Genomic DNA, 13,748 nt, shown 5'->3' with positions numbered 1-13,748 from the left:
ATAATAGAGCATTGAACGCATATCATCACATTTGGGTAGAGCAGTAGAGTAGAGCCATTTACAGTAGGTGAACACATGGGGAACATTTTTAGTAGCCTAGGGTCCGGGAAAGTGTTGGCCTTTTTAAAACCGCATTTCGTGCAATTCTACATCCTTTTACATGACTGGAGACTTTGGCATTATCTTTTTTTAATCGGCACAAATGATCGAAATGGCAGGCTACTTTGACACTGACAAACTTAGTATCTGAGATCAATAAAAACGACCTTGTCTTGAATCCATCAATAGCCTATAGGCCTAGGTTTGTGGAGAAACATATAGTAGGCTACAATATGAGGAGGAAATTAGTCCTAAAAATGCTTTCCAGTTTCACTGACTCACCCAATGATGCGCAGCTCACTCGCTGGAGATTGTCGATGCGCTCGTGTCAAAAGCCTATCTCTCCCTCTCTCTGTTTTGTAAAACAATGTTTGGGAGTTGATCAAATATTTTGGTAGTCTACAGCATAGTCTTATCTTTCAGCAAGAGTCATTGCTTTTCAACCTGTGTTTTCCCTCGATTGTATTTGAAATTTTGCAAAAGGCCTGTTTTGTCTGCCTGCTGTTTTTTCACTGACAGATTTGCCTCGCGTTCCCGACTGTAGGCTATTCTTTGTTATTGGGTTACAATCCGCAGCTAGGCTATTTAAAAAATAAGCTATTGGTCCTCTGTAGCTAAATTATAGGGTTTCTCATGACGTATTAGGCTATTCTGAATGATTTAATTTATTTCTGAACAGACAGCAGTAATTCCGTAACTTTAGAAAATTCCTCCAGAACCCTTCACGCAGCTATGATTCTATAAGGAAACAAATGATGAAGTGCAACTCTGGAGAGATGAGGGGGCAGGATAATTGACGAAGAGGCAACTCGAATGAACTTTGATCGCTTTTATTATAATTATTACATAGCAAAAAGTGAACATTATTTTTCATGGCACGAGAGGTACCGGATTCGGCCAAATAGGTTCCGGAACAAAGCAGTCCAGAACGGAAAGGTGCCGGATCCTGTTCTGGCATGATCCGGCTCAAATTAAGCACTGATTTGAAGTACCTATGCCTCTACCTGCTGAGTATAAAGATTATTAAACTAGATTCAGTGGGCTTGTCATTCACAGTGCTGATGAAAAATCAAGTATATTTTATCTAAATGTGGATATACGAGGACATCTAGTGGTCACTGGATTAAAAAAAAAATTCATGCAAGCTATCTTTGCACTAGCATGTGATGCCATATATTTGACGCAGGTATTTATTATTCAACAAGGATAGTCATTGACCGGGACAAAATATAATTGTATGAGCTATGCCTCTGTGTCCCGGCGTTGTTGTACCCCTCTACTATCTGGCTTGGTGGGGCGATCTCGTTCTGCATGCCTGCTTCACTGAGATACAATGTGTCGTCATGCATTTGTGCATGCACGCTGTTAACGGTCATATCCGTCTTGCTAGCTAACTTAGCTAGCTCATCAACCAGTATTTTATTCGCTTTTTCTGCACGATAGCACTTATTAAAGCCTTGAAACTCATGGGGACCTCACTGTTACCACGGGTCATCGAGCTAGCCCTTATTTGGCAGCAGGGTTGCATCGGTTTCCATTGGATTTGACAGCTTGTTAGGCTGGCTAACTAGGTAGCTAATTCGCTAACGCGAACTGTTTATCACGTAGCAGCCTATGCTGACTAGCATCGCTAGCAACTAGCTAACATGGATAAAGTCTAGTCGTGGGTCCACAAAAATCAAACAAATGGTACTGTAGTAGCTATTTATGTTGTTGTTGTTTAATGACATTGCGAATATAATAATTTTTGTCATTTAACCACCGGTATGTATTTAATCCGGTTTCGGCATGAGAAAAGTATTAATGGCAAATTCCAGCACTATCGGATACCGGGAAATAGAAATATGAGAACCGGTCACGAATGCGGAGCCACGCCCTAAAATAACATGTGACCACAAGGCGTTTGTGACGCAATCATGCGTTCCAACTTTGTCATAATTGTCTGTAGGTTCTAAATTGCTTATGAGCTTGGCTGCCCTTCAGAAAGTAGCTGATTCTTGTACTCTACAGCTGTATTTTCCTACAGTTACTAATAATACTAGCAACAAAACAGATTTCATTCCTTAAAATGATATTGCCAGATGGAAGAAAATAATAAGGTATGCTGTAATAAGATATACCTTAAAGACTGCTTGTGTTTAATCCTGAATCCAGTTGCCCCTCTTGTACTGGGATAAAACAATAGGCAAGCCATGAACCTTATGGAGGAGTACATGTGTTTTGCAGACACACCTGGGTTCTAGACTGGCTGAGGTAAACATTTTAGGAAAGCCTGGGTTTTTAATATCGAAGTCATTCTAAGGTGTAGGTTTGACAAAGCAAATGAGTGAGTGAGTCTTTGACATGAAGACAGTGGTTAGATTCTGCCATTGGGACTGCTCTGATGTTTCCATTCTCTCCTGGTTATGACCATAGAGCCTTGTCCCAGTCTCTAGACCTGCCTGTCTGTGTGATGGATGACCACCTGACCTCTGAAGCTGTCAATGAGATGGTAAGTTGACCTTGTCATTTCATATTACAACATTAATCCAATAAAATGTTATAGTGATGCTATCATTGGCAATGTTGACGTACCACAACCATCTCTGTTGTGTTGCAGTTGTTTAATTGGCCCAACGTTGCCAATGCTCCTCCACTCTTTAACAGTTAATAATTATTTCAGTATGATATTTGTTGTTTATTAAGTTTGATTATTTGCAATATAATTACATTTCTACCAGGAGCAGAGCAATTCTACCAGGAGCAGAGCAACCTCAGTGATGGAAACCACAGAAGAGGGGAAGCTCAACAATGTGGAACATCTGACACTTATGGACTTCCTTCAAAACCTAACTGAGAAGTATGTTCTGTTTTCTTTGGTACTATCACACCTTCAAGGAAATAGGATCAAATTAGAAACTGATCAATCTGAAAAAAATGTTCAGTGCTAGAAAAGTTGTCACATTGCAATTTTGCCAAAACAACTGACACAAAGCAAGTATAACTTCACAATCAGGCAAATAATTAAATAAAAACTATTCTGCCACGCATCCTGATATGACAACATTTATAACAACATTGTTTTCAGGCAATGGAGGGGGATTCGTGAGGGCATGTTTGACCCGGTAAGATCATGTTACTGACAATTTAATTAGATTACCATGAAAACTCTGCCTAATGTTTAACCTTGTTCATAAGCTTTAAAAAGACGCACTATGCAACATTTTAAAACACTTCTTCTGTTTCTGGAATACAGCTGACAAAACAACAGCTTGCCGGCTTGTGTCTGAGGATTGTCCAGTTTTTATCGGACAAGCTGATGCAGATCATCATCCCAGGTCTTTACGAACTACTGGGCATCCAAGATGCTGCCTCCTCTCCATTGTCACAGAGATCTCTCACAGCGTCACTCACCAGTCTGTTAGACGATAAGACTAACACCAAGTCCCGCGTGAGATTTACTGAGGCTGGTGTACCTAAGAGGCCAGGCAGTCGAAAGTCTTACAATAGCTTTCGCATCCCGACTCCCTACCCTTCCTCCAACTGTATGGAGCAGGAAGAGGAAGAAGAACAGGAATCACAACTTAAGTTCAAGGAGATTTACCTGACTAAGGGCAGTCTGGGCAGTGGAAGCTACCTGCCCAAGGGGGCCATGAGGTATGTTCTTAAAGGGAAATTTAACAACTTCATATTCATCTCCAGCATCACCATATGTGAAAATTACACATTTCCATGCTTTGTAGTAAAAAAAATATAGAGGGACGTAACTGTTTCCAATAGTGCTGAGAAATTAGTGCTTTTTGAGGTTGGTTTGGTTTCCATTCAAATATTTAAAAAATAATCACGGTTTTGGATTTCAATACTTTTTTTAGACATTGAATGCACTATGGATTATGTGTGTTGAATGCTGTAACAACACATAATAAAACAATGAATAAAAGTCCCGTGATGGTAGTGACTGTCCATTACTGTTTATGACTTATCAACCATCATTTACTTTCTCATATAAAATATTTATTTGATGACTTTATTATTTCATTCCAAGTCATCAACTCATCTCTATAGAGCTGCTGCTTATCCTGTCTGACAAAATCACTATTTTAGTAGTTCTTCTAAGTAAATAAGACCTACTTTTATGACCGCTGAACACCAACTGTCAATCACTTAGATCATGTATTTCCAGGTAGAGAATCCTCGCAACGCAACTGCTTTTTATCTCTCTCATGCATTCTCTCGTCTCTCCGTCTCAGTCAATGAGGTTTCCGTATCTGCTCCACACAGAGTGGACAAGCAAGTGGGCGTGCAATGGATTATGGGAATTAATTGCCGTATTTTCTGTGCTAAACTATGTAGAATATTGGCCTGTTGGAAACTACAACTCCCTACTACATTGCATAGTTCGTGCTTGATCTGATTTATCTCTACAGAAACTGAGCATCGAGCTCACAGAAGAAGAAAAAAATTAACTATATGGAATTCAAATAATTGAGCCGACGTCGGTCAATTAGTTGTTTAAAAACCGAAAAATAACAAAAATGTTGGTTAAATGCTCAGCTCTAGATTCTAATGACATCATCAGTGTGCATCGTGTGATTTTAACCAATTATGAGTAGGCATTGCCTGCTAATTGGTTGATGATGTCATAGAAAACACTTATCTTCCTCTTTCTTTTTTACTACAAAACATAGAAATGCCCGTTTTTCACATATGCTGATGTTGGGGTGGTGCTGGAGATGATGAATATGAAGTTGAAACATTTAGAAATTTCCCTTTAACATTCTTCAAACTGCCTTGTATTTATGATTGTCCTTGAAGTTATTAGAAGTTACAGTATTTGAAGTTTATAGCAATTTGGATTTTTGTAGAGGATAGATATTGCCAGGATAGATAGATATCTACAGGCCAGTTTCAATACAAATGACTTATACAAAATACATTTTATTGGGCTTTAGAAATTAAGCAGTTAGGCTGACATCACACTAAGGTTTTTTCTCAGAGAAACAGCAGCGTTTTCCTCATTGTTTTCAATGGTGCAGATGTATTTGACACACTGAATGTGCATCACAGCCTTACATATTATTTGTTTGACTTTGATGATTTCTGCGTTTTTTTTCCCAAGGACTCTAACCTCTCTGTCTGATGTGCAGAAGAAAACAACCAACTCTGAGACGCTACAAGTCCTCTTAGGTGTCTCAGAGGACACCCTTGTCACCTGTGTGCAGGACAGCCTGCAAGGTTCTCTATCCAAACTTGCATGCATGTCCAATTCTCCATCTGGAAGTGCAGGCTCTATGATGCTAACCCCTGCTGTAATGGCAGAGTTGGCTAAAGATGTCAAGTCGGCCTTATCAGTGGTCGTTAAGAGTGCCTCTGCTAGCCAAACCTCTGTAGTGACACCGGTAAGGGGAGACTCACAGACCAAGGTGACTGAGAGCATGGTGAGAGAGCTGGCTGCTAAACTTGAAAAAGTTGACCAAGAGAGCAAAAGTCTAACAGGGCAAGTCATGACCATGATCTCTGACACAATGGTGGCTTTTGTTGACGAGAACGAACAGAATTTGCTGGAAGATCTGAAGGACAAGATCACGTTTTTGGCATCGCATGTTGGCTTCATTGACGATCTTGATGCCCTGATAAGGAAATACGAGACCAGCTACAATATTGGTGAATCTGGTTCCTCCTGCACGCTCACATCTAAGAGCATCCAAAAACTCTCCAGCCGGGAGTTTCAAACATCAGCAATACAAGCAGTGAGTGGAGTTCTTGACAAAAAAGTCAGTAGTTTGAGCTTTCCTAGTTCAGTCATTCAGTCTGAGTTAACAGGTGCTGTATCAGGTCAAACATTGTCTGGCATTGTAAAGACAGAGTCAATTCACCCAGTGGGCTCAGCAGCGTCAGTAGTTGTTAAGACTTTCGTGTCAGATATGAAGTCCTTGGCTGAATCTGAAGAGAGTCCCCAACAGAAGAGTGCCTGGTCTGCTGCTGTTCACATTTACCACAGCATCCAAAACAACTTGAAAGATTATTTCGGCAAGCTTCAGAGATTTGCCCTAAAGAGCATTGTCACATCTGATGACAACATCACAAATGCTGAGTTTAAGGAGACAGTTCCACTTCCTTGCTTAGACATGAAATATAGGCCCAGTAAGAGTGAGCCTCAGTTGCCAGAGTCCACTGGTGCAGTTACTTTACAAAGAGGCCTAAGTGAGAGCTCAAAACTTCTTTGGGCAAAAACTGAGTCAGAAGAAAGCAAGCTCCTTCTGACAACTTGCACCAAAGAAGTCATCTCAGAGCTTCTGGTCTTGTACAACACTGTTGGAGAAAAAGGATCAGGCTTCTCTATTGAGAGAGAGACATTTGTAGAGGGTGTTCTGGCTCAGCTTGGGGATATCTCCCATTCCAGGTCCTCATCACCAATAGTATGTGAGTTCCCCTGTCAAATTGAGGACAGCAGAAGTAAGGCCACAGCTTCTTTGACCAGTCTGTTAGATTGTATTAGAAAACTCTCAAGTGAGGAATTTAAGAGAAATGCCACTCAAGCAGTGAGTGAGTTCCTAGTTAAAAAGTCCACCAGTAGCTTAACTAGTGCACAGCCTGCTTATTCCAGGTCTTGTTCCATTCAAAACCAGTACACATGGTCAAAGGATATTTGTGCGGATTCTGCTGCCTTTGGCATCATTGACACATTTGTGGAAGACCTGCAGAGCTTGGCGCAACCTGCAGAAGTAGAGGAGAGAGAACCTGACGTCCAGGAAAATGCACAAAAGCTACAGAGTAGGATCTGGTCTGCTACCACTAGTTTATATAACAATATTCAGAAGACATTAAAGGACTTCATCATTCACCAGCGGAGGTCAGACATGCAGAGAAGAATGTCTAGTCATATACCCACAGAGGACTCTGGAAATCTTGGGACTAAGGAGTACCTTGGTTTGGCAAGCCAGGACTTGAGGCAAGCTAGTAAGAGTGTGCCTCACTTGCACAGTTTGAACCTTGAATTTGCTCTACACAGGGGTGTCAGCGAGAGTTCAAAACTTCTCTGGACTGAAACAGACGAGGCTCTACTGACCAATAGTACCAAAGAGGTAATTTCAACAATCTTGACCTCATGCGAGGATCAGACATCAAATGCACCTTGCTTCTCCACAGTAGGAAAGAAAATATCTGATATGTCCCTTGAGGTCAACATGTTGGTAGGTGGTGTTCTGTCTCAGCTGAAGGACATCTCCTTGTCAAGGTCCCCAACACCATGTGAAGACATGTTTGAACGTCTCCAAGGTTCTCCTGAGCGAACCTCTCCAGTAAGTCTAGATTGCAGCACGGCTGCCTCCAAAGACATTGCATCTTCCCACAGTCTTTCAACAAAGAGCCTCCAAAAACTCTCTAGTCATGAGTTCCAAACCAAAGCTGAGAAAGGAGTGAGTGAGGTCCTCTCTAGATCATTTAACATTGTGGAGGAAGGTACAACAGATAAGTACCTCCAGTCTGTATCTACATCCACCACATCTACTGATATTATACAAACCATGGTGAAAGACCAGCAGGAGCTCACCCAGACCACCCAATCATCTGACATGGTATCTGGAACCTCCCTGCTCACCACTGGACAGGTTTCTGAGAAAAGGATCTGGTCTGTTGCTCGTAACATCTACTACAGTCTGCAAAGTAAGATTACGGAGTTTCTCAGAAAAGATCTTCAAAGATCCGACACAACACTTGGTTCAATCCAAATCTTTACATATCAAAGCAGTCCTGCATCACAAAGAGCAAGTCTCGGCCATCTTGAGGTCAACCAGAGCAGTGTTACACCTGGTGGAAACGATGCCTGTGTGGACATTCCGCACAAATTACTACCTAAAACCACTGAGCTCTCAGGATCCATGCTGGAGGATATTGACACGATCCGTTGTAGGAGTGCTGACAGCCAAAATACAAGAAATACCTCTTCTTCACGCTCCTCCATCTCTCTAACACCTACTTCAAAATTAAGGCAGTCGAAATGGCACTTTGCTTTACCCGGGACTCCCATCCCCACTGAGTTTCCTGCTCAGATTGACTTTCCCATTGTTAGAAACACAATCATTGAGGACTTCTTTCACACAGAGGACTTACTTCCTGTAACCTTTGTGGACAAAGTCAGGCAAGCTGCTGGGGTGGTAGTGGACATTATGGTGGAAAGTGTTGAGAACACACAGGAAAATGGACAGGGTGCTTCTCATCCTGACAACCTCCGATCTGCTGTTAGGAAATTGAGAAAAATCATTTCCACTTGGACCATCCACATTTTCAGCCATGAATTGGTGGATAAAGTGATAGCCCTTCAGGACAGCCACAGCACTCCACAGGTCTTAACATTGGAAGCAGCCAAAAGTGCTTCAGACTCCATTCTTTCAAGGCTGAAATGGGGAAAGGAACAATGTGCCATATCCAAGGAGCTCTCCTCTCAGCTTCTCCAGATATTTGCTGAAGAGACAGTGAAGTGCTTCCTGAGACAGTGGTCAGATGAGTATGAAAACATAAACTTTGATGTTTCAGTCCAGAACGATCCAAAGACTTCTACTTGCATGGTCATTCTTCAAATGATCACCAAAGCCACTGCTAAATGTTATTTTGAGTCCGCTACCAGCGTGGCCACCAGTGACATTGTAGAAGGCGTGTTTGATTTGGAAAGGGATACCATCAGCAGTACTGGAGAGCAGGTCCTCACCTTCAATACAAAGGTATAGTACACATACATCTTTCATGAATAACACTGCTGTTGACCTTTTATATGATTCTTTGTGTCATGGCATTGCACTGCTTCTTTGCAGTTGATATGCTGTACTTTAAGATATCGAAAACATTTCAGTTTGTTTTAATGTGCCTTTTCCCACCAACCAGGGTTCCAAGAAAGTTAGTAAGAACCTCTGTCCTCAAGAGTCTCTGGAGTACCAGCCTCAGAACATTTGCCCTACTGTGTACTTTACAGGTAAGCCCTGCTGCTGTTTAGGCTGCTGCTCAGTCAAGACTGAGACATTATCCCTTTACCATTACACTAATTCATTTGGAAAGACATTGTACTCCTCTGAGTTGTTACCTATGACATACTGTACTGTGGGCTGGGTGGTAGCCTAGTGGGTTAAGAGGTTGGGCCAGTAACCGATAGGTTGCTGGTTCAGAATCCCTGAGTTCACGAGGCAAAATCTGTCAATGTGCTCTTGAGCAAGGCACCAAATCCTAATTGCTCCTTGTAAGTCTCTCTGGATAAGAGTGTCTGATAAATGAGTAAAAATGTAAATTGATGGCATGCTGGATGGTCTTTCGTTGCAGAGACGATGACAACATCTCATGGCTCCTTTTCTCCAGAGGGAATTTATGATATCGCATCGTCCTTCCCACTTGAAGAGAAGAGTCGCAAACCCTCCCTTTTCACCAGATTGTCTAGATCCATCACGAAAGGCTTTCTCAGCACATTCAAATCTTCAAGGAAAACCAAATTATTTAAATAAATTCCTCATTATAACAATGAGAACATTCATTTGTTCAGATGAGAATCTAATCGTATTGGTCACATACGCCGAAAACAACTGTGAGATGCTTTATTACGAGCCCATTCCCAACAATGCAGAGTTAAAAAGTAAGAAAATATTTTCTAAATAGTAACACAATAACAATAACAAGGCTATATACAAGGAGTACCAGTACCGAGTCAATGTGCATGGGTGGGAGGTAGTTGAGGTAATACAGTATGTACATGTAGGTAAGGGTAAAAGTGACTAGGCAATCAGGATAGATAATAAACACAGTAGCAGCAGCTAGTGTGAAAGTCGGTCAGTGTCACAGTGAATGTGTGGGTAGAGTGTAGTGAGTGTGCATCGAGCCAATTCAAGAGAGTCAGTGGAAAACAATTTGAAAAATACATCAATAACCAAGGGGGTCAATGCAAATAGTGCAGGTGGCCATTTAATTAACGTTCATCAGTCTGATGGCTTGGGGGTGGAAGCTGTTCAGCAGTCTAATGGCTTGGGGGTAGAAGCTGTTCAGCAGTCTAATGACTTGGGGGTAGAAGCTGTTCAGCAGTCTAATGACTTGGGGGTAGAAGCTGTTCAGCAGTCTAATGACTTGGGGGTAGAAGCTGTTCAGCAGTCTGACTTGGAGGTAGAAGCTGTTCAGGAGCCTTTTGTCCCAGACCCCAAACTTTATTTTATTTTGATTTGATGTCGTATTGTAAACGTATGTATCTGTTTTGCTGAAAATATGATTTTGAAAACAATGAATGTCTACAAGTGCTTCATAAAACAGTTATATTTATTTTTGTATTTTCAAAAGACAGCAAATAGCCAATCAAGTATCAACATAAGTGAAATGAAAGACAGATTTAATTTTCAGTGAATAATTGTCTTGTCCAGTGAGCAACTCAATGACAGCGATTCAATGACATCATTAGATCACCTCCAAGAAGCATCTTCAACGTTCACCTGACAACCCATTGGATAAGACACATACACTAACCAAGTGTTTCTTACCTGTCAAGAAGGTTGAGATCAGAAGCTTCTTCAATACCCCAGAAATGGAAAGGCTTTGAGACAAAGACAATCAACTGTCCAGATAATGTACATACACTAACCCGGATGTTCTACTTGCCCCACTGAGTTACAGTAAAGTTATCATTTATGCATGGGTCCACGATCCACTCATAGCTCTCACAGCTATCTGACAGTTCTCAGAATACTAAGGAAGAAGTGTGTGATATTGGATTTGGTATCCTTCCCACTCCCAAGTGATTGGGAGTCCCATATTGTGCTGCATAATTGGCCCAGCGTCGTCCGGGTTTGGCCATCATTGTAAATAAGAATTTGTTCTTAACCGACTTGTCTAGTGAAATAAAGGTTAAATAAAAAATAAACTATTTAAGCTGTCTGCTATGTTGCTGTGTAAATCCACACACTGCAGGGGAATGATGACACATGCTGTGCTAACACATCGTCACAGTAGTTGTCAGTTTTGTAACGTAAATAAAGAGTTTGTCAAATACTCTATGTGAAATACAGTATGTATTATTTTCCCATAATGCCATTATTTCATGTCTTGTGGTATTTTTAGCATTTTCCCCCCTTATGTATCAGGTGTATTATTTTGACACTGCACAGACTCATTTAAATGAGCAATAATGATCCACATCTTAATAAAAGAGTTTTAAGGCAGCAGTGTTCATACTGTATTTTACATTGATTTCAACCACTATAGGTCTTCATCAGCAAGTGAGGATTTCTATGGATAAAAACTAGTGTTAAGTGTGGGGGGGGGGGCTCAATTAGACCCATGTCAAACACTTACAATCACGTACAGTACAACCACATTCAGTACAATCACATAGTCACATACAGCACAACCACAGTCACATTCAGTCAACTGAATGATTCTAGAATAATTATAATTCCATTCACATTTGGCTACTACAAATAGCCAGTGAAATATGATACGTTTTTTGTTACTTGAGAGGAATGACTGAGAATCCACTGCCTGCCGTTGTAAACTTTCTGCACACAAATCAAACACAGTACTGACTATATCTATAAGCCTCATCCAAAGGAACAAAATTCTAAGTTGTCCGCATTGTTTCAGGCATCATCCGTTCCAAAGTCTCATCTTGTTCACTGTAAAAAATAAAAATAAAAACTCAAATAAGAGTTCCTTTTTGGACAATTCCAGGTTGTCCCTCCTTGTTTCAGTATGTTTAATCTGCCTAATGACCAGGATCCTGGTGTCTACCCAATGTGCTGAGCACTCCTCCTGGACAGAGTCCGCGCTACATTCAGCTGCTGCAACCATGGTCTCTGTGTGAAGGCACTGTTAGAGAGTCAATCAACCAGAACAAGGTTAGGAGACCAAATCTGTGTCCTAGCATTGTGAAATACTGTATATGTAATGGCCTCAATACATTAATGAAGCGCCCTTACATTCTATCCTCTCCCCATACTGAAACAACTTGTTAGGGTGAACCAATAAGACTGACACCTGATACCTTCTAAGCATGATAGTTGGCTCATGATTTGTTTCAGGACTTGTTAGGGTAAACCTATAACAGCTTCTAACCCCAAGTCATAAGACTGCTGAACAATTAATCAAATGGCCACCGGACAAGTTCAACTGTTTTATTATTTGTTACTTTAGTTTATTGGGTAAATATTCTCTTAACTCTTCTTGAACTGCACTGTTTGTTAAGGGCCTGTAAGTAAAGTATTTCACGGAAAGATCTACACTTGTTGTATTCAGCGCATGTGACAAATAAAGTTTGAGTTGATTTGATTATGTACCTTCTAAGCATGATGGTTGGCTCATGATTTGTTTGTACTGAAATCTATTCAGGGAGGATAAGGGTATATCATAGGCAGTGATGTAGTGGTAAAACCATTGACTGGTAAATGCTGATTGCCGTTCAGGATTAAAGAAGTAACGCTCCCTCTACTTTCAATGCATCTTCCACAAAAGGTGGGTAAATGCTTGAACAAAATAAAATAAAAAGTGTGTAAACAGCTTTTACATGTGTTCCCCCCCCACCACCACTGATTATAGGAGGCTTCTTCTGACAGTATTCACACCTTTCATAAGAAACCTCCAGAGAAATATTCATATTCACCGTAGCTGTCATTTAAACTTGGACTAACCTGGCCAAGGCCAAACAGTATATGGCGTTTTCTCTGGGTGTGCGGTCGCAGGGGAGAGAAAAGGCCTCCAGTGAGGTGGTGAGTATCTGGGCGGAGTTTGGCGAGGCAAACACAGGTCTGAGATTGGTGTCTCTGGAAATGGGCGGGAGCGGGACTCTGCTCCTCCATTGGTTGCTGTTCTGATCCCCACTCTCATCTTCCTCACATCCCTTCCCTGCACATCCCCTCTTCTTCTCTCTTTCATCCCTCGTGGCCACAGGGTGTAGCCGCCTCGCTTCGCGGGCCGCCTCGCTTCGCGTTCCTAGGAAACTATGCAGTTTTTTGTTTTTTTACGTGTTATTTCTTACATTACTACCCCAGGTCATCTTAGGTTTCATTACATACAGTCGAGAAGAACTACTGAATATAAGATCAGCGTCAACTCACCATCAGTACGACCAAGAATATGTTTTTCGCAACGCGGATCCTGTGTTCTGCCTTACAAACAGGACAACGGAGTGGATCCCATGCAGCGACCCAAAAAAAACATTCCGAAAAAGAGGGAAACGAGGCGGTCTTCTGGTCAGACTCCGGAGACGGGCACACCGTGCACCACTCCCTAGCATTCTTCTTGCCAATGTCCAGTCTCTTGACAACAAGGTTGATGAAATCCGAGCAAGGGTAGCATTCCAGAGGGACATCAGAGACTGTAACGTTCTTTGCTTCACGGAAACATGGCTCACTGGAGAGACGCTATCCGAGGCGGTGCAGCCAACGGGTTTCTCCACGCATCGCGCCGACAGAAACAAACATCTTTCTGGTAAGAAGAGGGGCGGGGGCGTATGCCTTATGGCTAACGAGACATGGTGTGATGAAAGAAACATACAGGAACTCAAATCCTTCTGTTCACCTGATTTAGAATTCCTCACAATCAAATGTAGACCGCATTATCTACCAAGAGAATTCTCTTCGATTATAATCACAGCCGTATACAGTGCCTTGCGAAAGTATTCGGCCCCGTTGAACTTTGCGACCTTTTGCCAC

The 13,748-nt window shown here is 41.6% G+C and overlaps 1 protein-coding gene across 3 annotated transcripts; it reads left to right on the top strand.

Annotated features, from left to right (window-relative positions):
- Window positions 1-1,940: 1,940 nt before the first annotated feature.
- LOC118965988 lies at window positions 1,941-9,580 on the top strand. 3 transcript variants are annotated; one of them, XM_036987358.1, is made up of 8 exons: window positions 1,941-2,198; window positions 2,515-2,590; window positions 2,820-2,938; window positions 3,167-3,203; window positions 3,335-3,735; window positions 5,198-8,798; window positions 8,959-9,046; window positions 9,388-9,580. In XM_036987358.1, the coding sequence occupies exons 2-8, from the start codon at window positions 2,552-2,554 to the stop codon at window positions 9,564-9,566; spliced, it is 4,464 nt and encodes a 1,487-aa protein (XP_036843253.1). In that variant the 5' UTR covers window positions 1,941-2,198; window positions 2,515-2,551; the 3' UTR covers window positions 9,567-9,580. The 3 variants fall into 3 exon arrangements, with proteins under 3 accessions (XP_036843253.1, XP_036843184.1, XP_036843291.1); XM_036987289.1 differs by lacking the exon at window positions 1,941-2,198 and having other exon boundaries at window positions 2,210-2,590; XM_036987396.1 differs by lacking the exons at window positions 1,941-2,198; window positions 2,515-2,590; window positions 2,820-2,938 and having other exon boundaries at window positions 3,335-3,416.
- The last annotated feature ends 4,168 nt before the right edge of the window (window positions 9,581-13,748 follow it).

Source organism: Oncorhynchus mykiss, chromosome 1 (genome assembly GCF_013265735.2).
Source record: "Oncorhynchus mykiss isolate Arlee chromosome 1, USDA_OmykA_1.1, whole genome shotgun sequence".
Lineage (NCBI taxonomy): Eukaryota > Metazoa > Chordata > Actinopteri > Salmoniformes > Salmonidae > Oncorhynchus > Oncorhynchus mykiss.
Note: the sequence above shows the minus strand (reverse complement) of the source record. Positions and strands in the feature narration are given on the sequence as shown.